The sequence below is a fragment of the Pomacea canaliculata genome, unplaced genomic scaffold, assembly GCF_003073045.1.
Source record: "Pomacea canaliculata isolate SZHN2017 unplaced genomic scaffold, ASM307304v1 utg2218_pilon, whole genome shotgun sequence".
In the NCBI taxonomy this organism is placed as follows: domain Eukaryota; kingdom Metazoa; phylum Mollusca; class Gastropoda; order Architaenioglossa; family Ampullariidae; genus Pomacea; species Pomacea canaliculata.
This window is the reverse complement of record NW_020229206.1, coordinates 127,554-151,417: the sequence shown is the minus strand read 5'-3', so window position 1 is coordinate 151,417 and position 23,864 is coordinate 127,554. Positions and strand designations below refer to the sequence as shown.

Here is a 23,864-nt window from a genome sequence, read left to right as displayed (position 1 = left end):
CCCTAAACCCTAAACCTGCCCCTGACCCTCGTCGGGATCTCGCGCTCTCCCGTCGTGATCTCGAAAAGTCTCGTCGTTTTCTCGCAAACTCTCTTGGTGATGTCGCAAACTCTCTCGCACTCTCGTCATGATCTCCCTGACTCTCGTCGTGATCTCGCACACTCTCGTCGTGTTCTTGCGCACACACGTCATGATCTCGCTGACTCTCGTCGTGATCTCGCACACTTGGAACAATGGTAATCACTTAATTGTGCTGATGTGTATGTAAAAGGCAGTCCTATGAAAATGTGTTCACCCATAATAAAATGCCTAGGAACTTGTATATGGTGATAAAACAAAACTTGAGGTGGTAATGACCTTTTTTTTAAATCGAAAAATCGTGGAGGTTGAAGCAAAACTTTACCAAAACATTGTAAAATAAAACAATCAGCTTCTTTGGTGGTTATCTCAGGTGTGCATTTGTATGTGTGTGTGTGTGAGAGAGAGAATGAATGAATGATTTATTTGGTGGGTCGACGACCCTTTCAAAGCAGGGCGTGATATACATTGCGTCCTCAGCAGTAGAATATGCACAAGTAGAATATGTAAATTGCATGAAATGCATAAATATATTCGTATCGTTTCAATCACTCATTACCTAACACTTACACTCCTACCAACCACTCTTCATTTGCCTCTCTCTCTCATCTTCCACACCTACACCTACTTACGCCTCGCACACCCATGCGCGCCGCTCTCTCTCTCTCACATTATTAGGTCATAGGCCCCAGCCTGCTTTACATGTTGACCAGTCCTGTGAGTCCAACTACCTGTGGTCATGTTGTTTGTCCAGTACTTTCAACGTTATCGTTGCACCTCTTTAAAGCATAAAAAAATGAACATGGCAACATTTCTGATATCGTTTTTTCCCCTCTAGAAGCAACACAGCCAGCGTCGTCTGCTGGTGTCCACTGTTTATCATGGGTGTCCGTGTAAGATACTTGGTCCTGATATCCACATAGGTTTGACACTGTAGCAGAAAATGTTCTTCATCTTCCGTTTTCTTGGCACAAAAGACAGCTTTTTATGAAAGTGTTAGAATATCTGTTATTGATATTTATTTCGCTAATTCCTAGTCTAAATCGTATTAGAATATTTCTGAACTTTTTTATGGTTAATACTGAAAGATATCTTCCTGCTTCAAATTCCTTTTTAATCTGTCTGTAGGCTGAGTACCTATCACTCGCCTGCATTTAGTCTCACCATTTTTGTACAAAGTTGTCATTCAGTCTTTGAGCAGTAAGATAAAAGCCCTGCCATCTCCTACACCACCTGGTTCCCACACGTGTCTAAATCCGTAGTTGTGCAGGGTATCTTCCTTTGTCTTTGTCCACGGTAGTCCTAAGTTCACCTGCATGTTGTAAGCTTGGTTCGGGAATCTTGACCTGTCCATAGCGAGGTAGGGGAGAGAATGGCGGTTCAAACGCTATACAACTTGTCGGCCTTGGCACGATCGTCGCATGCGTAACCAAGAGCCATGTTCTCAAGCAGCGCCAGGCTTGGAGATAAGATTAGGGCAGGTGTGAAAAATGATTTTATGCAGCATCAAAACATAGATTTTTCAAAAAAAAGTAGGTGCGAGGTTGTATTTATTGTAGGGGGCGGGGGGAGAGGACTAAATTTACACAATTCAACATCTATACATAAACGAGAATTTGAACCATAAATATCACATGAACCATAAATATCACATTAATGTCATGAATACCTTCCAACCTTTCTAAAGTTCCTTTTAATTAGACCCAAGTTTCTTCAACTGTTCAACAAAATAGTCCAACTCACTGTTTGGATGATGTCGCAGGGACGTTCACTATCAAACACACTACTACTCTTCCTTGGATAATCGTTCGCAAATAACCCTCCTCGAATATCTTACACTTTCCAAGTACCCCTACAGCAAGTGCTGATTTGGCCTAAACATCCGGTTGGTGACGAGGCCACTTCAAGAATCACAATAACCGCAATATCCATACACAGCTGGTGTTGAGTAGACATATACTCCAACTGCTGAAGATCCTACTCCAAACGTCTTCCTTCTTCAATATTTTCTAATGTCTTCTCCTCGGAGGGGATTCCTCTCTGGGTAATTCATCTTCTAGTTACTTCTTCTCCTGGGTAATTCCTGCAATGCTTATTCATATTGAACTTAATTACTATCACAACAACAACAAAATAAACTCTTTCCATTATCATCTCTCTCAGCCAAATATTACATCATTTCACCATTCTTTCTTGGGTAGGGAGATAGCCAAAGCAATAAAAACCACTTATCCCATACCTTGACTAAGCAAGATATTCAACCGATTCCCTAATCTCTTCTACTCAAAATTCTCTAGTCTCTCTTCGTCAAAGACTGGCGTGGGAATAATCAAACTCAGTATATTTCATACACCAGAGATTCGGTGAACCCTTTGCTCACCCATGCACGCTATTTGTCTTGAAATCTTCACTTCCACGCATTCTATTTAATGCACGTATAAGGGCAATAATCACTGCCTACCAACCGACAGAGGCAACAAACCCCCACCCTGTTCCCAACAGGTATAGACAAACATACAACCACAAACTTGTATTACACATCCATGATACAACTAATCAAACCCTATCTAACACAGTGGCAGAGGAATCTGGCTGCACTAGAGTTAAGGGACAGAGTTAAGTCTGCATAAATGGGAAAATAGTGACAGTAGATGTAGTTGTCAGATTTGTAAGTATTTTTCAACCTGTGTGCGTTGAGACAGGTAAAGGGCTTGAGCATGCTTTGGTACATGAACGTTAACAGGTGGTGTTGTGTGTTGTTGCGGGCATCATGAATAAACAAGCATGTGTTTTTGTGTATGCATGTTCAGATTGTTATGCAATATTTTATACACTAATGCCACAGACAAACCAAATGCATAATGGAAAGGTTACTGTATATATTTTATATCCAAAAGATTCGTGAGTGGAAAAAAAAAAATTGAGCCTAAAAGTTCTATGGCTAATACTCAAATACAAAAATGGATGGAACAAAAATTGCAAAAGCAATGAAAAGGATACCACAAACCTGTGGCTATGTGAGCATGTACACACCCTTACTTCCTTAGATAAATACTCTATAACACCACAGTCAAATGTACAAGTTGATAAATACCCTATAACAAACAATCAAATATACAACCTGTTGATAAATACCCTATAACAAACAATCAAATATACAACATGTTGATGCATTTTTTTTTTTACTTTGTACTCTATAAGAAGAACAGCAAAGCATCTTCAGTAGGTGATTAGATGAGGCAATCTACCTTTTGCAAGACACTCAACATACCAGCATTACCTTCCCCAACATTTCTCATTTTCATACTACATTTGGTTTGGCAAATTTCAATGTAATTTTCCTGTTGCACTAAAATGTAATGCTGTTCAGTTAATCTGAATGCAGAATTGTTACAGAAGAAATCATATTTCGTTTTTTTAAAAAGAGCTGTGTACATCTCTGAGATACACTCATATATCATTTGTAATTGTACAGTTGGACCAAACATGAAACAGATAGTTATCTAACAGTCAGACTTTAGGTCCCTGAAACCTGTACACTTCTATATTTTAACACATTTGATTCAATTTTTGCCAATGTTTTTCTGCTTGCAGCAAATTTGCCTGCCGTAGATGTGTGGTGTATTATCCAACAAGGTACTAAATATTAGAACAAAGATGACCCAAAATTCTTTAGACATATTTCTGTCAATGAGTGATGCTAATCTGTGAGCGGCTGCTGACAGAGAGTGACCCCTCAGCAAAAAAAGGTAAACAGTGGACTGCAAACAGGTGGAGCAGCACCCTGTTTCAACAAGCATGTAACTACGAGTTTCTGAAACTGTCTCTACAATATCTAGAACCATCAATACATTGCTTTCTACGCAACATTTGAAAGCAAAGAGTTATTACAAGACTAATATTTAATTTTTTTAAATAAGTGTACTGCTGTAATACCACAAAACTTCATTGTTATATCATACCACACTTACAAGTTGCCACATTTACTATTATGGCAACAAGTCAGTCTTTCAAATGTAGGTGCAGCATGTGAAACTCACCAGATATTCATGCATAGCACTAATACACATAACTGCAACACATAATAATACATGTACAATGGGAACACAGATACATGTACAATTATATGGATTAGATTTTCTTTCATTTAGAATGCCAGGATTGATGATGTGGAAAAAGGGAATGGAAAAAAAAATGTTTTGACATTCAGTTCAGCTATTTATAAAACTGATTTTAAATTGTGTGGGGGCGGGAGAGAAAATGGAGACAATTTTAGAATAAAAAAGAGCAAGAAATAACCATTTGACTGAAATCCATCAATGTCTTGACAGCATAACTGACCACTGGAGGTATCATAATCATCATGATGACTAGGCTGACCATAACCCTATGAAATGTTCCACCTGAACTCATTATCATCTGAAGAGTTCACATGTAATGGAAAATGTCCTATTTTACAAATAGTATCGCACAATCTATGAGTGAAGTCTTCAGCTGCTCACACATTCAGGAGAACTAAACCATGATACTATGATTCAACCAAAAAGATTATCACTGTGTTTTACATGATCAAACAAATTACATCAAAATGTTGCCCGTTTTGAAATGAGAGATGGATTTTCTTTTGTTAGAGCATGTGTTTTTTTTTTTTTATTGCCAGTCCCACAGGAAAAATGTGAAATAACGAAGAACTAATTTTGCTGATTACACTGAAATCAGCTAGGAGACATTTTTTAAGCTAAAAAGGTTTTCTGGATGGACTGGAATGACTAAAACATGTCAGATTACACAACATCAAACAAAACCAAGCAACAACTTCCAAATGGCACCAGTGAAAACATGAACAGTAATAAAATATTTGTGACAATCTAGAAAAATAATTTTCTACAAGCTACAAATTCATCATCACTTATTTAAACAGTATCTCAATCTGAAAATAGCATAACAAATTTCTGGATGAGAACAAACTTCCAGAGAAAGACATTTGTGCACCATTCTTTCAGATAAGACTGGAAAAGTCCTCACATGTGGAGAGCTACAATTTACCTTTAAAATTTTCCAGAAAACCTACATTTCATTCAGAAGGCAGTTGCTTAAAATATCAGAGGGCCTCTCATGCCTTCTAGGTTTCCCCTCTTACAAAGCAACTACCCTTTCCACAACTCTGTCCTGACAATCAAAGGCCACAAGAAGAAGGTGCATGCTTCAAGGCTACAAAGTAATTGTGCGCATTGAGAATACAGACTGACATCTTGTTGACATGTCAAGAGACAATTCACATCTCAGCAAACATACATCACGAATAATTTAAAAAAATTATCAGACCCAATGAGCATGAATTTTTATCTTGGAATCCTCACTATTGAAGTAATTCAAACAAAGCATATAGAGTATACAAACTGTGTCTTAACAGTGACAAAAAGAGCTTAAATGCAGACAAAACATCCATGAGTCCCTTTTGCAATCAAAAGGGCAACAAACTGCAGTCATGCTGTATCAACTTTTTCTCAAGTGTCTTCAGTGTGATACACAGCTGTCTCAAGTGTTTATGCCACCACTCTCTCCAATGTATAGCTTACAAAATTCCAGCTTCACCTCTTTTCAAACCCACTTTATGCCAGCAGGTTAGTACTGGCAGTCAGCAAAAGAGACAGGTGTCAGCAAAGGATGGGATCACAACCTAGAAATACCCAGAATAAGTTTTTTTTTTTATCAGTCATGTATTGATATTCTCATCTTTTTGTAGTTGGTAGTTTGTCCCTTCATGATAGAAACAGTTTGAACAATGCTGTCCATATTTATTCTAAAGTAATTGCTGTCAAGCAGAGGGACTTGGTTCCTTTTTATGAGAAGGAAATTGTCAGAAAAGTTACCAGATTTTTAATATACATAACATACTTTGACTAGCAGGAAAACTTGTTTTACTGATTTCAGGCAAATCCTTGGGAAGTCAGCTCACCGATCCATCTTCTCACGGCCATTGCAAAAACCAGGATAGGGACCTGGAACATCAGAACCCTATACCAGAGAGGGAAATCAACTCAAGATAGTCCAAGAAAAGAAGAACTATGGCATCAAGCTCCTCGGCCTGTGCGAGACAAGGTGAAATGGCAGCAGCCAGACCAGACTTTCATCAGGGGAGACTATCATCTACTCTGGACATGAAGACCCTGACCATGACCACACACAAGGAGTAGCAGTCCTGATGACACCAGAGGCTGCAAGAGCACAAATAGCATGGGAACCAATTTCCCCACGACTCATGTCAGCCAGGTTCAACTCCAGAAGAAGAGAGATCCCCATCATCAAGTGCACCTACCAACAAAGCTAAAGAAGAGGAAAAAGAAGACTTTTACAACTTCCTACAAGAACTGGTTGTTCGTACTCCAAAACGAGACCTGAAGATCATAATGGGCGACATGAATGCCAAAGTTGGAAATGACAACACAGACAAAGGACACATAATGGGAAAGCATGGTGTGGGCAACTGCAATGAAAATGGTGATCTTCTCACAGACTTCTGCTTGTTCAATGACCCTGTAGTCGGAGGCACAGTTTTTCCACACAAAACCATTCACAAGACCACCTGGACTTCACCAGATGAACATACAGAAAACCAGATCGATCACATCACCATTAATCGCCAGTTTAGGAGAAGCCTGCTGGAAGTCAGAGTAAAGCGAGGTGCAGATGCAGCCACAGACCACCACCTGTTTGTGGCAACCATGAAGATTAAGCTGAGGTCTCTCCTTGACTCATCAGACAGACTGCACCACAAATTCAACGTGCAGTTTATTAGAGACTGCAGAAACCGAGAATAGTTCAACTGCAAAGTTAAAAACAGGTTTGTGGCGCTGGAGGGACTCCTGGAAGAAACAGTGGCCAACCTCAGGACAGGATTACAAGAGACATGGAGGACTGCCTGCACATGTGTTCTGGGGAAAAAAGGAAAGCATCACAAGAAATGGCTGACTTTTGGGACCAGGCAAAAGATAGAGGAAAGGAAAGAGCTGAAGCAGAAGACCAACCAATGTCAAGACCAGTAGAAAAAAGAATAGCCCAAAGCAAAGTACTGGGAGATAAACCAAAAAGTGAAGAAGAGTGCAAGAGACGATGAGACAGTTCTCACACAGGACGGCATAAGAGGCAGCACAAGCAGTTGGGCAAAATAAAACAAACAGACTATACAACATTACAAGAATTCTGTCAGGAAGAAAAAACACCAATGCATGCAGCCCAATAAAGAATAAGAATGGCAGCATCATTACCGGGGATGTGAACAAAAAGATCTCGCTGGTAGGAACATTTTGATGAAATACTTAACTGGCCACCACCAACAACCACTTTGGACTTTGCCCCAGTTGCCGAACGGCTCCAAGTAAACACCAACCCACCAACCAAGGTAGAAATCATTAAAGCCATCAAGTCCTTGAATTCTGGCAAAGGCGGCAGGCCCAGATGGCATTCCTGCAGAGGCACTCAAGGCAGACCCAACAGCCGTAGCGGAGATGCTACACCCCTGCAGCAGAAAATTTGGGAACAGGAGCAAGTTCAAGCAGACTGGAAGCTTGGCTATCTAGTAAAGCTACCCAAAAAAGGTAACCTGACTCAATGCAGCAACTCGTGTGGAATTACGCTGTCCATAATTCCTAGAAAGGTGCTGACCAGAATCATCCTGGAGAGACTGAAGAATGCCCTAGACATGGGTATGCACTGAATAACTGCTGATGACAGTAACAACTAAATGCATAGAAAACAATGACATAACCAGTCACATTTATGTGTTCCGAGAAGCTGATAACAAAAGCTGTTGCTGACCAAAGAGCCATATCAAGCTCTGTTATGCTTGTATAAAAGAGACATTTCCTTGCATTAACACCATGCTGATGGTGAAGTCATGTCAGTTTCAACAAGTCATGTTCATCAAAGATACTGGCCAGGAGTTGTACAGCCATGGTGAACATCAGCACTGTGAGCATTGTCACAATTTCCTTCTCAAGCCTCTTTATGCTCTAGACTATTCCCTTTTAAATAAAGACAAATATATCACAATCCTGCTGTTTAAAACACAGCTTCATTTCAGTGTTTTCAATGGAATGAATCTGCATCAGGAGGCACAAACAACTCCAAAACAAAGAAAACAAGAAAGGACGACATTCAAGTCCTCAGTAGAACTGCAAAACTGCTTTCACCAGTAGTGATTCAGCAGGGTTAAGCTGATCAGAGTGTGTGTTTGTATTTACTCCTGGTGATGTAAGAGTTTACAGATCTCAAAATAAACAAATGTAGAGCAAAAACATTTAAGACTGATACAAATGATGGTGAACAATGTGAATGAAAACAAAAACCAAAGAAAAAACAAAGGAAGGAAAAACTGCAGGAAGAAATAATCTCTCTCAGTATATACAAACTTTTAGCATCATGGAACACCATGCTTCAATGATTTAATGACTGTATAAAGCAAGAGCATAGTCCACATGCCCCTTCAATAACAAATCATTCATATAGCAGCAGGAGTCAGCGTGTCACTTCTCATCCTTTAACCAAAGATTTTGTCACTTCGTTTCTAATCCTTTAACTGTAAGCGTGATCTGTATGTTGTTTTTTTTAACTTTTAACTGCAAGAATGAACCTTGTCACTTTTTAACCCTGAGCTTAAGGATTCCATAGTTGCTTCTGATACTGTCAGTCAGTATGACAGTAAAATCTTTGGACTATTTAGCATACATGCAGTTAATGAGCAACAATTTAGTTTTCAAAAAAGTTTTTGCAGGAGCTGTAGTATGCTGGATGATTTAATCACACAGTCCAACAATTTATGATTAAACTTTTTAAAGCTTTTTCAACTGTCGTAGTACTCAGCTTCTCCTGATGACCTGAAGCCAATCCAACATGACTCTAAACCCTCTGTACAATTAATCTAAACATTTATAATGGTTTCATTTCTCTTGATAGTAAACAAAATCAAATACAAATATCTTGATATCAAAAGCCTGACAGCACCATCTGTAACACTGATATAAGTCGGTCCTATTCTGATACATTTTCCTCAAAGGATCTGCCCTTGATAACAAACAAAAAGCTGGCGGGTCACAGAAACAGGAAAGAAAAAAGAGAGATGCTTCTCTTACATTTTACAAAAAAAAAAACATATTAAAATGGTTTGTTCAAAAATACCTGAAAGTTTAAACACCAGACACAAAATTCTTTGAATTGCTAGACATGCAATATGGGATAAACATATGTCTGCATAAGTACAAACACATCTGCACAAACTTGAAACAGGCATGTTGCAGTAGAATAGAACAAGAATGACAGCCAATGACACTGTTCTACATAACAGCTGCAAAAGTGGTTTCATTTTCTGTTGTTTTTGTTTTTTTTTAATGCAAGGTCAAAAATGCCCTTTCCTTCTGCAGACATGCCAGTTTTCACCACGAGTTATTGTAAATCAGTAATAAAGCAGTGTGCAGAGCATGCATCAATTGGAGCCATGATCATAGGCTTGAAATGAGGACAATACTTTGTACAAGCAAACCATGAAACATGTTATATTGCGTGGTAGGAAGAAAAAGGCACCATCATCATTGTTGCTGGCTAACACATCAAAATCTTTTCCTTATGCAAAGCTGTTGAATGCTAGAAAATGTTCTTGTCCACATTGCTGCATTTGCTGTCAACAGACGAGGGCGGAGCCCCATCTAACACACATGTGCACACTCACTGACATCAAGCAGAAGTGTTTCCATACTCCTGTCAATGATAAACAGAACCAGAAACTTCTCATCTTTCACAAGCCACCCGCAGATCTTTTCTTTTTTTTACCTTCCAGTGAGGTTTATGCATAATTAGTCAACCTTGCAATAGAACTGCCATCAATGTCTCCTGATGATCTCATAATACAAGGAGTTGTAAATCAGGGTCAGGCTTGATAAAACCTTGTACATCATAAATATTGACCCTCCCCAAAGAAAGATGCAAACAAATGTGCAATCCAGGACATGCAGATATTCAGGCTTTTTGACCCAGTTAGGTCAAACTGTTGACAAGGTACAAATGTTGCATGACAAGTTCCTGATTAAAGGCCCATTTGCATGTTGGCAAAATGAAAGAAGCTATTAATCTGGCTGCGTGCTGATGATGCCTGCTGGCTGACAAAGACCAGTCCTGTGGTACCTGTCATAATCGCCACTACACATGCCTGGCACTTCCTCATCACCTGGGGGCCGCAGAATTCCAAGCCAATGACAGCACCTACAAGAGAACACACAAATGTGCAGGTATTCAGTGGCTCACTTAAATGATTTTAATTGATCAATTAACTTCTCATCAAATAGGCACACTATACCAGTAGTTCCTGACAACTGGGGTGGTTATAAACAGTAAAAACACTGACAGTTTTTAAAAAACCCTGTGCCTGCAAGATATTTCACATCTCACTTTATCTCTCTATCACACACACATAGAGGAGATGCTTGGAATATCAAAGCTGCTGGAGCTAGCAACAAGACCTTGAGATGTCACAAAACACTTCCTAGTCACCACAAAGCTCATGGAAACCCCAGATTGTTACAGTTTTGCGCAATATGTCAAAGATGAAAACTTTTACCAATACAGATAATGCACATGACATCAAAGTGGAATATTTTTACTAATACAAGTGGCACACACTAGACCAAAGTGATAAACTAGCTAATCCAAAGAAAAACCATAAATATTAGAAAGCTTTATTTTATTTCCAGAAACAACAGAAAAATAAAAACAAGACTCCTATAATACCAACTTATACAACGCAAACATGTAAGAAATTACACAGCAGCATAGACACCTTTAATCCAACAGGACATAAATCGTTAACACTATTACAATACAGACAGCAAACTTCAGTCACATTGCTGAACACTATTTCTGTGTAATAGTGCAGCACAACATCTTGATTAAACCACTGAACATTAGGATTTGATCACATAATCCTATACTTTCTCTGCTGAACATTGTAATACTAAACAACACTGATCACACTGTTGAAAATAATGATTTTTGAGCACGAGAGGTGAGAAATTGATTGTAAAATTTGCTTTCAGAAACCAGCAGATTACACACTGACACACCCACATTAGTCATAATGCTAAGCAGTTGCCTCTCACCTTGCTTGACAGCTGATGCATAGGACTGCGTACTGAAAATGCGAAATGCATCCTCTGGGTGCATTATTATTTCCTTAGTCTGCACCAGAGGGCAGTCAGGCTGTTAACAATGAAATTATAATTATTATCACCTTCAAACATCCAGTACTAAAGATATCTGTTGACAATAAATTCCCCACTGTGACCACCTATTGCATAATTAATATCAAAGTGCTACAGACATCTGTCAACAGTTAAATCATCGCTGTTATCATCATCTACCTAATTAACATCAAGTTATCTCAGACACACCAGGACATAGTATTTGCCTCCAGTCACATTAGCTGGACCTGCCAGACGGTGTGAAAGCCACTGGGTCACCATACAGGGAGGTGACCTCAGCAGTGCCTTATGCGTGCACCATGAGCAAGGTGAGACACATAAGACACCAGCCATTCACTGCATCCTGTCTCCAGCCATGTGGACTTTTGTCTTGCCACTGGACCCACTAAGCCCAAGACAAGAGAGTGAGGCTGACAATGTGCAACTCTCACTCACTATCTTCCAAGTCTAACGTGTCATGATCACAATACCTCAGCACAACCTTGGAGACCAGTGGTCATAGGGAAGCAGCAAGTGTGGATACATTGCTCTTCACTGCACTAAAACACCAGCCCTGTTTAAGACTGCTGTGCTCACCTACTTAGTCTAAGGAAATAGTAAAAAAAAAAAAGAAAGAAAAGGTGCCCTAAATACCCTGCATCCTAGCTAGCACACTGTGGCTGGTGGGAATCCCCAACAGCAGTTTGAACCCTGCTTGAAAATAGCACAGTGATGCCCAACCTTTTTCGGCCTGTGGGCCATACACATTTCCGACACGCGTGTCACGGGCCGCTTCACCGCAAAAATACAAAAAAAAAAAAGGAAAAACAAATAGAGCAGATACCATTTTTATTAGAAACAAGTTGAAATTACCATTAATTATGTAGTAATTAATGGGATATTTGAAGTTGTTTACCCGAAACCAACTTCTGAATGTCCGGCTGCATCGTAGAAACACCAAGTCGGAGCACTGAATCGAAATGTTCGTCCAACGAATAAAAGATTGAGAGACTCCCCTACGTAGGGATAAATACTTCTTCTTCCCTTTTTTTCGTTTTTTTTTTTAGGTCTTTTTTATTACTAACATGCCGATTTCCTGCACTGTGGGCAGAAGTTTCGCGGGCCGGATGGCACCGCGTCGCGGGCCGGATATGGCCCGCGGGCCGTAGGTTCGGCATCCCTGTCATAGCAGATCTGTCTGGCTAAAATGTCTTAAGTGAAGAATGATGCCAGACTGGCACCAGCTTTGCCATCATATTTCAATTCCTGCAAGATCTTTCCTTGAAGGTCTTAATGTTGCTTTACGATCCTTCAATTACCACTGCCTATGCCACAAAAATGACCAAACTGGATGACATGAAGAAAAATATTTATGAAGAACTCAAAACTTTTATTGCAGTAGTCTCATAGTCTGAGAAGCTATTCATGCTCAGTGACAGCAATGGCAGGGTAAGGGCCCACCATGCAAGGCCAGAGTATCCACCTCTGCCAATACCCACCATTTCATACATAATCTACATATGGCTGCCCTTTTTACAGAATAACATGTTCTGCACTTTAAATGGCTCAGAACAATGCCACCATTTTCCAGTTACCACAAGCTGACCTTGTGAAGCCACTCTTCTGCCTGAGCTGGACAATGATTACATGATCATGGCATGTTCTATCAATGTTTTCATGGCTTTGCCATAGTGTAATAGCTATTGAAACCTAAGGCACAACTGCTATAGATCTTACAAGTATAACACCTGATATATTTGCCAATGGCATCTACAGCATGGTTATTCACAGATCTCTTTAAATTATCTCTGCTACAGATGTTTTAGCATCGAAACTGGAACAGCTTGGGTCATGCATTGAAACAACCCAAACAACAGTGTCAGTACAAACATACAAAATGAGGTCAAGAAGTCAAGAGTAAAAAAGTGATAAATACTTACATGCTGCCTCTTCATAAGATGAATGAGATTGACAGCCCTGTCGTGGGAACCGCCATCATTAAAGAAAACTATCAGGCAACCCTGCAATGTCCAGAATGGCAATAGAAAAAGCACAATACAACACCAAGAAATAAACCACACATTTTCAAAAGAAAAGTCCATTTTAGAACAAGCACAAAAAATGTCTGCCTTGTTGCTTAGGTCAAGAGATTACATGAAATGCATTTGCAAGTCTCTAACAATATAGTCCTTCCTATGTGTAAAACCTATTATAATATCACCAATTAAACTACTTTAAACTACTGACAGGAAATCTTCTCTGCAAAATGTCCTCAATAACCATTACAAGTTCTTTGTACAGTCACAGTCTGTTTCATGAAAACTAAAGGGGAGCCACCCTGACTGTATAGTTTATATAAGGTGACCAGACGTTTTGGAGCCGAAAGCGGGACACCTGACGATGATGGTGTCGTCACCGTCAAAGAACGCCGAATCAGCGTACGGTATTCCGATTTTTAAAGACAACCGGGACATTTGATGGACTTGCCAGAAAGCCAGAAAGCGGGACATTGGGCGTCCCGCCCGATGAGCAGGCGGGACACGAGGTCAAAAGCGGGACGTCTGTTCACCTTAGTTTATAAGCTCATCTCTTCAACTTTGGGGTAAAAAGGTCAGGGGCTGAGAGGAAGCCTGGTCACTTTGAGCTAAAAGCACTCCAGCCATATTGACCTTGCCCCTTTATCACAAACTCCAACTCCAGCCATATTCACCTTGTCCCTGTTTGTTGACTCCAGCCATATCAACTTCACCCCTGTATCAGATTGACTATGCCAAGATCATATTTTTCATAAAGAAGACCTCACCCCACGTGTCAGACCAACCACGCCAAGATCATATCCCACACATGACCAAACTGCCCCAACAACAAAAAGTCAAATCAATCCCTAACGACACAATGTCAAATATTACCAACAGAGCCATACCTTGTCCCACAACAATAAATAAATAAATGAACACATACATTGTGTTTTAACTAGGGTTATGCTCTAAGTGCTAATCAATTATATTATGAACAATAAATAGTAGAAACTGTACAACAATTAAACAGTAAAAGATACAGATGATATGAAACATGAAGCCTGTGGGCTAAAACTCTAGATATGTTATAATGGAAAGGCAGTAAGATGGTGTTAATGACAATGCATAAAACATTGCATCTGTGAATGTGCCTGTATGTGCATCAGTGGGTGTAGATGAGATAAAAAATGTAAGCTTAGTGACATGAGTGTCATTGGCTGTAAAGCACCTCCAGACACCCATGGAGATGGTAGCCCAAAGCACATCCGTCCTAACTCAGCATGAAGTTTGATACCTTGATCATGCTAGCACCTATTCCAGTTGGCACATTAGGATACTGTGGCTCATAAAATGGATAAAGTTCAACACAACTATTGGCAATATTTTGATGTTAATAGCTACTCGCATTATCAGTGATCAATTTGACATTTGGGGTATGGCTTGATTTGACTTTCAGTGTCGAGATGATTAGTCTTCAGTATGGCAATTTGGTGTTGGCAGTAGCTGATCTGACTCAAGGATGAGGTCAAAATGGCTGGGGGATGTGACTGTGGATTAAAATGACCAGTGCCCAGTTAGCTTAAATTAGCAGCTGGAAATTTCTATCCATTTATCCCAGATTACCAAGTTGTGCTGCATCGCAGTAACTAGGAAGAAAATCTTTCAGATGGAGACAAAGACAGTGAAAGAAAAGGGAGGAGCACAATTACGCATGTCATGTCAGGTGCTTAAGACAAATCATTTAGAATTCACCACCCTTATGGCCATCTGGCCATGGAACCTCAACTCTTTTCTTTTTGACCTGGTTTACACTTAAAAGATGTCCCCCCTCCTCTCAGATTTAAGTAAAACAGTTTTCCATGTTCTTAAGTCTACCAGAGCAATTAGTCATGTGACCTACCTCATCTGATGGCTTGCGCCGCAGGCCTAATGTCTGAGGAATGATGCAATGATTAGCATCTGTACTGACTAAGATGGTGGAGAAAGGCTCAGCTGTTGGCAAGGGAATGAAATCCTCCACTTTTGCATCCTGTTAAAAAGCAAGGACATTTTCTTTAACAAAGACATCTTTTAGAAACAGAAAGAAATGGATAAACTTCATTGAAAACAATTGTCACACAGCTTTTCTTGCTGCTGTGCTTTGCGAAATGTTGACCATAAACTAAAATAAGACTTAGAAATGTGGATGTATATCTGATAAAACCCATTCTTCCAATCTGACAATTCAATAATTTTAGTTTTTGAACGAAAAATAAGTTTAGCGTAATGTTACAAGCACCAAACAAATGTTATTTTAAAATGGAGCTTTGTTTGTGGTTTTTTTTTTTTTTTTTGGCTTTAAGACTAGTTTAAGAAACCATAGAGCAACAGAGAAAACCTCTCTTTTCCCCATGTGTTTTTACAATACTTTAGTTATCACTCTGTCTGGCACCAAAGATGAAAAAATATGAGTGCGTTTCTTATACTCCTTGTTGTACTTATGTACTTAGTATTCTTTTGTGACTTGTGAACTTTTGGTACTTTTGGTGAAGAAGTTGAAAAAGGGACAATAGAGACAATCACAAACGATTCCTCTCTTCACATCCACTCTGATGTTGAAAATTTAAAAATCGTTGCCGTTTCATAATTTTTTCAATGATGATACGAATGTACTTTTCTAATAACATCAGCCTCATGCCATCTGTAACTCTGCAACATGGCAGTAAAGTGTCACTGCAATCCCTCAAACAACCACAGCAAAAAATATAAGCTTAACAGCTCTCTTTTAGTATCTAACACACAGAAAGGGAGGAAGCAATCTGATTACAAGCCCAAAAGGTGGCAGGAGGGAGAGAAGGCTAATACAGTACCTTACATCACTTTCAAGGCTAAACGTTTTGGCAGCTATTTTTTAGCAGAGTGCTTCCTTATCATAAGTGCCAAAGCTAAGGCGACTTCAAGGCAAAAGAAACAGACATTGGTTCACAAAGACTCACCTCAGGTAAATATGTGTAGTTGAGCCCTTCCTCAGGGACAGGTGTAAAGTCATGGATATTGCTCCAGTTGTTGTTGAATATGCTCAACTCTGACGCTTTCAGATGACCTGAACAAAATTGTGATCCTAAAAATTTGTTCAAACCCAAATTTTACCATCTTAAGCTAAGCCCTCAAGATTTATCCGTGAGAAAAACACCGATAGGTAGTTTAACTGGAATATAAATAAAGGAACATGACATTACCCACAGCGCTCAAAAAGAAGACTATCATTAAATCAAGCATGAGGAGAGACTGCTGTTAATCATAGCATGTGGAACTAATTTCTTCCACATTGACACTACCCATATTTGTTTCAACTGTGGATCTATGCTTCCTTAAAACCCTTTATGCTTATAATGCTTAAGTGTGGCTGCTAGTCAACAGTTATCTACTCGATCTGGGTATGATGATTTAGTTTAGGACAAGTATACTTACTTTCTAGTTCTGGGTAGTTAAATTTGAAGCTGGCAAAGCGCATTTTGGAGGAAGACTCAATAACTGGCTGAGTTTCACACAGAAGGAAGGAATCAATATGGCGGCAATCACGGGCTCGAAACTGCTGGCAAGCTACCACAAGACGGCATTCATGGCTATCTCGAACAAAGACACTGTAAAGAGAACCATAGCAACTCATAAGTTGTGTCCATAAAAATGACCATCATGAATACTGGTGAATAAACCATAAATCACAATGAGTCCTGGCAACACAGCAATGTCTGCTGAAGACAACAACAGTCTTCATGAGCCTGAGTTAATACAAGTCTCTGGCAGTCCAACAAAGATCATGCTACTGGCATCTTATGATGAAACATACTAGTCACAATGACAACAGTAGCAAGAAGCATGAGCTGCTGATATCAATAACAATAATGATAATACTAATGGTTTGGTTGGGATCGAAGATGGTAGTAATGAGAGATGATAATTGTTCTTTCCAAAACTAAAGCACAGACAACACTATCAATTATGGCCATGACACATGATACCTTGCTTAGCTCTACCACTTTTAGCCTATAGATGTTTGTGATAAAAAGAAATTCACCATGAGGCATTACATGAAAGATTGCAAAAGTTAATATGCATAAAATATCTTAGGTATAATAATAATAGAATAATGAGCCTTAATACAGCATTTTCCAAAATAATTTGCTAAGCCAATTCTAGATAAACTTACACTAACATATTGTCATGTGATAACTAGAATAGGGCTGTAGTGTGAGTTTACACGTCTGTTCTATCCGCACTGACGAATGCTCATGCGAGCGAACTGACTGACAAACGGTAGGAATTATTAGCCGCTGGCGGTAGTGACCTAGAATCAAAAGACCGGGGATCGCGTGCGTAATAGCAATCGGCGCTTGAGGCGTATATGTCCGCTGGTAAATAGACCGCTTACGCCACGACAGACCCTTGAAGTTCAATCACAAGGCAAGGCAAGACATTAGGTCGCCACCGCCATCTTGGAGTGTAAACAGACGTACCTTGTTTACACTCTAAGGTAGGACAATGATGAAACATTATTGACACTCTGTACAGAGAATGAATTGACCAGACTGTTTGGCACCCAAGGTTATGTACCGACGTTCTAGTAAGGAGGGGGTGTAGAGTGTGGACAGGATAAAAACAAATGGACCACCCAACTATAATGTAGTAGCTAAAGAGTGATTGGTTATACTTAGAAGGGAATAGTCCATGTGTGTCTGTGGGATGATTGACTAAACACGAGAAAGCCATCTCTAATGTATTAGCTCAGTGGTGATTGGATATATCTAGATAGCGAACTGGTCGAATGAATCCGAGGAATGATTGATAATCATATGAAAGGAGAAACCACGCGGATGAGAATCTATCCTCGTGGACAGAAAAGTAGCGTGGTCTTTCGCATGTGGCTCTCGTCAAGTAAAGTTGTCTGAGTTCGACTCAAAGTTCTTCACTGCAATCCTGCCTGAGAAGTGTGTCGACTTAAACAAATGACTTCAGAGGTGCGTTGACCCACTCTGTAACAGAGTGTATAGTGCTCCAGTACCAGCAGCTGTTTCGATGAAACCAGTAGAAGCTGAATCTGGTGAATGAGCGTTGGTGCCTAAGAGGTGCTGCAGTTCAGTCAATGCTTCGACCTAGAGGGACGAAAGAAGCCGGGGCGACAGACGGCAAGACCAGAGCAAGAACGCCACGAGTGAGTCTATAGTGGACAAGACAGTGCCAGAGTCTCTGCGCTGGAGACAGAGAAGCCGACAGAGTGACCCAAACAGATTCTGGGACGTCGAACAGAGGAGGGCCTCCACGTGCATGTGACTTTTGGTGTAACGACATAAGTGGCGAGCGTGTGTTGTGCGAAGTAGTGTATTGTGTGTGCAGTTAGATTAAGGTTAGCTGAATAGTGACTCATTAGATATCTGGACAATTAGAAGGAGAATAATTAGATTAACGGGACACCTAGATAATGACCATATTTTCATATTTTGAAACTGTATCATTTTGCTGTAATTTGTATAATCCTCTCAATAATTAATAACTTTCGTTTAATACACTAAATTGCCTTGAATTGTTCATTGGGGTTATGCGTGCTGGGGGGCTCGAGCTAATTTAAAGTGTTAATTGATAAGCAATTTAGTGTGAGAGCATGCGGTAAATGTCGACATGATTTGGTAGAGGTATCGAGAATGTGATAGGCCGAAGGACGGAATCACAACCTCTACCATCTCCATGTGCTCTTCCCTAGAGTTCATGACACATATACATATGTATGTATATATATGTACATTAAAGTCATCCATAGAATGACACATTTCATGGCATGGAAGGGTGAAATCACTGATTTTGAAAAAAGTATGTTATAGCTTGGATGTAACGATGGTCAAAGAATCACGGTAACAAAAATATGTTACTAACTGATAAAGCTAAAAATGAGAAAGAACTGCAAGTCATCAGAATCCACCACAAGGATAAGAAAGCAGAAGAGAAAGTCCAAGAATTTACATATCTTGGCAGTGTAGTAATAACAGGTGACACAAAAAAGGATGTGAAGAACAGACAAAACAAAGCAAACCAAGCGTTTGCGATATTAAATAAAAATTTGGGAGACCAAAGCTCTAAAAGAGGAAAACAAAATCAGGAATCTACAGAAGCAATGTCCTTTCGGTCTTACTCTATGGAAGTGAATGCTGGAAGATATCAGCAAAAATCAGGCAAAAGCTAGAGGCCTTCCAAACAAGAAGTCTGAAGAAAATATTTCTGGAATATTCTTGCCAAACAATTATTAATGAAGAAATCTTTACAAGAGGCAGCTGCTCAGATATGACCACTATAATTCCCCCTCCTCCCTGGCTAGGGCATAAATGCAGAATAAAACCAGAAGTACAACCTGAAATAACCCTTCATTGGAAAGTTGATGGCAAGAACATGGTTGGCCAAATGAAACATGGCGTATGTCAGTAGAAAAAGGACTGGAAACTGAAACAACATAGTTGGACTTGCTGTGGACATATTGAAAAATGGATGTCTCTAGTAGATGTTATGTACCACCAAGATATGAAGAAAAATAAAAACAGTTCTTTTTTGGATATAAGTGGTAGAGCTTGATAGGAAACAGGAGAAGGAAAATGACCCCTGTGCATAAGTCTTTGTCTTAGTGGGACGAAGAAACCTAGTGTCAGAAGATGAACAAAGAAGTCCTGAGAAAGTATAGATCGGAGTAAGTTTGGACAAGTACAGAACACTGCTACCAGAAACAGTGAAATAAGTCATTCAGTCGGTTATTCATCCCTTGACTGGTAGCTATCACTGGGAGAACATGGATAAATGTGGCAGCTAACAAGGCCCACCACTTACGCCTTTTGGGGTGCTAGTGAGTTTATCCTGCTCAGGACAACCAGCCAGTTCTTGACAGTCATAAGTCAGTTCTTCCTCTGGCCACCATGGCATCGAACATCCTCTAAGGCAGTGGTTCTCAAAGTGTGGTCCGCGGACCAGAGCATAAGTCAGGCGGTCCGCTGCTGACAGTCATCATATGTCAGCAAAGTGATGTTTAAAGTGATGCATTCCTCGCATTAACATTTTCATTACAAAGAACGAGATATAAGTAGTTTTATGTTACTATACTACTGTCACAGAAGTACATTTGGTTTTGAATTGTGATGAAACTAATGCGGCAATTTAAATTTGAAATTCATAGTGTAGAGTGATTTTTAGGCTTTGGTGGTCCGCCATATTTTTTACTTAAGTAAAGTGGTCCGAAATACTTTGAAAACCACTGCTCTAAGGTATCTTGAAGAACAGTCTTTGACAAGGTGTCTTGCCAGGTCATGTGGCCAAACCAGACCAGCTTACATCAAATGACTTTTGAATGTAGAGCTTCCTGGTGTCCTACAAGTGTGCCAACCATGTTTCGTACAGAAGAATAAGTCAGAGTGGAAAGTTTCTAGGCTATATATTCAGAGACTGCCAGCCAGTGAAGATAGTGAATGATGGGTGTTAAATGTACAGATCTAGGTGAGCTGCAGTTAACAACCAGAAGCATCATTCTCGACCTTTGGAAGCCTATTACTAATATAACAACTAAAAGGCAATTGGAATAGCCAGCCCTCGAGAGCACAAAAACACAAATGAGTTTTTTGCTTGCCTCAGCAGTGAAGTTTAAGATAAGCAATTCTGAACTTAAAAAATATAATAAGTAAAAGTCAAACTATGATCAAGAGTGATACCCAAACTGCAGACAGAAGCAGATAAAGGAAAAGGAGAGTTGCCTATGGAAAGAGAGCAAAGAAGAGAAGAATGGCAAGTCCTAGCAGTTCATTCTCATTGTCATTTAGTTGTAGTCTGTTCTGTGTCATCATGCTTCAGCTTTGCATTCCTGTGTCTGTGCTATCAGTCATATATACACATAACAGATGCAGTTTTTAAAAAAACCCATTACACAGCTTTAAACATCAAGCATGCAAACTTTGATTCTTCTGACAGCTGACAACAGCATTGTACAATCTTTTTTTTACCTTTGTTTGACAGGGCCAAGAATGATGTTACAGTTAGTGCAGTCATCTATGCTCACTGTTGCTGAGTAATCGAATACATAGATGTTACACTCCTTTGAGAGAGAAAATTATTGTTATTAGTATTAATTTCTATGATTATTAGAGTATCTTTATGATTAAACATTAAATATCATTGCAATTAAACAATTTACTATGATAGTACTAATAAATATTATTTCAATACTGTTTAAGCATTACTGAAATAATTGTTGGCTGGAGACTAATAAACATTATAACAGACTTTATAGATGGGGACACTTCCTACTATGAACAGCAAAGATATAAATGGTCCAGATACAAGGCAACCAAAAATACAACTCTACGTTACAAGACTCCAAATAGCAGTAAGACTAATACTAATACTAGGAGCCCTGTACAGCGTGCTGATTCCATAAAACATCCTAAGATGCCATAGAAATGCAAGATTTAGTTGAAAATTTAGCACTTAACTTATTGTTACCTGCCCGTTCAGCTGTCAGACTAAAGGAACTTTTACCTTTTGGAACACTTTTTTTTGTTCTTAGTTTATGCAGCAACTTGTTTCCCTGTTTCTAAGCCACTAAGCCATGCTGTACCTGACAATTCTGTATGACCAGCTGTTGGCCATCAACAGTCCCTGGCATCCGTCCCAGAATTTCCCCTTTGTGATTCTCAATGATGAAGTCTTGGGCTTTGGATCGGTCCTTTTTGTCCCTGAAATTTAAACATAATCTTTCACCCAGTGCTCTACCCCTACAGACTGCCACTGTTCTTTTACACACAGCGATACCATCTGTCTGATATCTGTGACACCCACATCACTTGTGACACCAACATGATGAGATCACCTTAGAAATTCCGATCATGCTGGAGCTGGGAAACAAGGCCAGATGCTAGTGATTGTCTATAAACATATATGTGATGCTGCAGCCCCAAGTGGCGGATGATGGAACCATGTGGTTGGATGTATACAATGAACAGAAGAGGCCTAAGAACAGAACATTGAGGCAACCCCTAACTCAAAGGAGCAGACAAAGGTCTGGTGCCTACAACTACCACAGATTAGCTGCGACTAGTCAGGTATGACCAGAACCAGTTCAAACCAGTGCCAGAGAGACCAACAGTACCATGAAGGTGCTGGATTAGGATGTCATGGTTGAGCGTATTGAACGCAGCCAACAGATCCATTGCCTTCATTGTCAGTAAGGAGATGTGATCCATGTTGCAAACATATAGTAAGTCATCTACCACTAGCAGCACTGACATCTCAGTCAAATCATTTTCACGATAGGTTGCCTATATTCCCACATGCCACACTCTGTTAAATGTCTTCTCCAAGACTGTGAAGAGGACAAAGATCCTAAAGATGTTGTAGGTATTTTTCAGCAACTGAGTGTGTGGTGCGCACCCCTGTTTTACAGATCTTGTTATATATCATTGTAAGGATGCTTACTGCCTCTCCATCAGCCTGGAGTAACTTTGTTGGCATATTTTTGGTGACTTCTTTTTTAGTGACTTCATTACTGCCTCTACTTCTTCACAAAGGTTTGGGTAATCCATTTTTATCATTTAGGAAGTAAATGTTCAGTACCTCTGGGTATAATGAGGGTTTATGATGGCATACTCCAGAGGAGTAGTAGTCTGTCCAACATTTGAGGATATGATCTTTCTTGAGAGAATTAGATTATTTGTCCTGAATGGTGGAGTCTTATCCTTTCTTGTACTTGTGAGTGTTCTTGCTATTTGTTATTCCTCTTTAAGTTTTCTTCAATGTCACGACACTGTTCCTCTATCTCCTAGGTGAAACCTACAACAGGGGCCTTAGCCTCCTAAAGTCACACATGTATGTTTGCCAACATCCTCTAACCACAAGGAATAAAGGACAGCAGCATAATGGTACTTTCCAAATCTAAGTAATGAGGCAAATTGGTAGAAGAACCAACGAGACTCTCCATGAATGTCATCTGCTCTTTATCTGTCATCTTCCCTGCAAAGTGAATGTTTCAGAGAGAATGTGTATACACGCGCATGTGTACGTGTGTGTATGTGTGTGTGTCAGTCGGTCATTCGTCCTTTGACTGGTATCTGTCGTTCGAGGAGCACATGGATAGACGTAGACAGGGACTGCCACTCGGATCTCACCTATTTTGGGTCCAGTCTTTGACGTTCATAAGCAATTAAAGTTCTTTCTCTGGCCACCGTAGGGTGTGTGTGTGTTCACAAATTCACCTCGGAGTCTCAGAGAGAAATGCGACATTGTGACAAGCGACTGAGACTGAGAGACCGCATAGACTGTCACTATAGCAAGTGAAAGCCGGTATAGAAACAAACTTACCATGAGTATACTTTAGGTGCCTCGTCCTGAACCTGCTCGAAATGTTGCGGATTGGATCGGCTACGAAACCATGAAAATATACACCCCATATTCATGAAATATCTAACAAGAACGAACCGAAACACTAGATCATATCTGAAAACGTCAAAGTCGCATAGCAAGCTTGAAACGTAATAGCGCA

General features: G+C 39.8%; 1 protein-coding gene across 1 annotated transcript; it reads right to left on the bottom strand.

Annotated features, from left to right (window-relative positions):
• Positions 1 to 3,965: 3,965 nt before the first annotated feature.
• On the bottom strand, positions 3,966 to 23,856 carry LOC112556017 (protein XRP2-like). The gene is made up of 9 exons (XM_025224618.1): positions 23,684 to 23,856; positions 21,945 to 22,062; positions 21,331 to 21,422; positions 16,775 to 16,947; positions 16,300 to 16,406; positions 15,225 to 15,353; positions 13,247 to 13,327; positions 11,226 to 11,325; positions 3,966 to 10,332 (listed from the first exon to the last, which is right to left on the bottom strand). The coding sequence occupies exons 1-9, from the start codon at positions 23,776 to 23,778 to the stop codon at positions 10,157 to 10,159; spliced, it is 1,071 nt and encodes a 356-aa protein (XP_025080403.1). The 5' UTR covers positions 23,779 to 23,856; the 3' UTR covers positions 3,966 to 10,156.
• Positions 23,857 to 23,864: the final 8 nt, after the last annotated feature.

Excerpts from the sequence above, each read along its gene's own strand:
- LOC112556017 (XM_025224618.1), bottom strand. The coding sequence starts at position 23,778 with ATGAATATGGGGTGTATATTTTCATGGTTTCGTAGCCGATCCAATCCG. Across the intron at positions 21,423-21,944 it reads TGGTCATACAGAATTGTCAG|GAGTGTAACATCTATGTATT; the intron begins GTACAGCATGGC and ends TCTCTCTCAAAG. Across the intron at positions 15,354-16,299 it reads ACTACACATATTTACCTGAG|GATGCAAAAGTGGAGGATTT; the intron begins GTGAGTCTTTGT and ends GCTTTTTAACAG.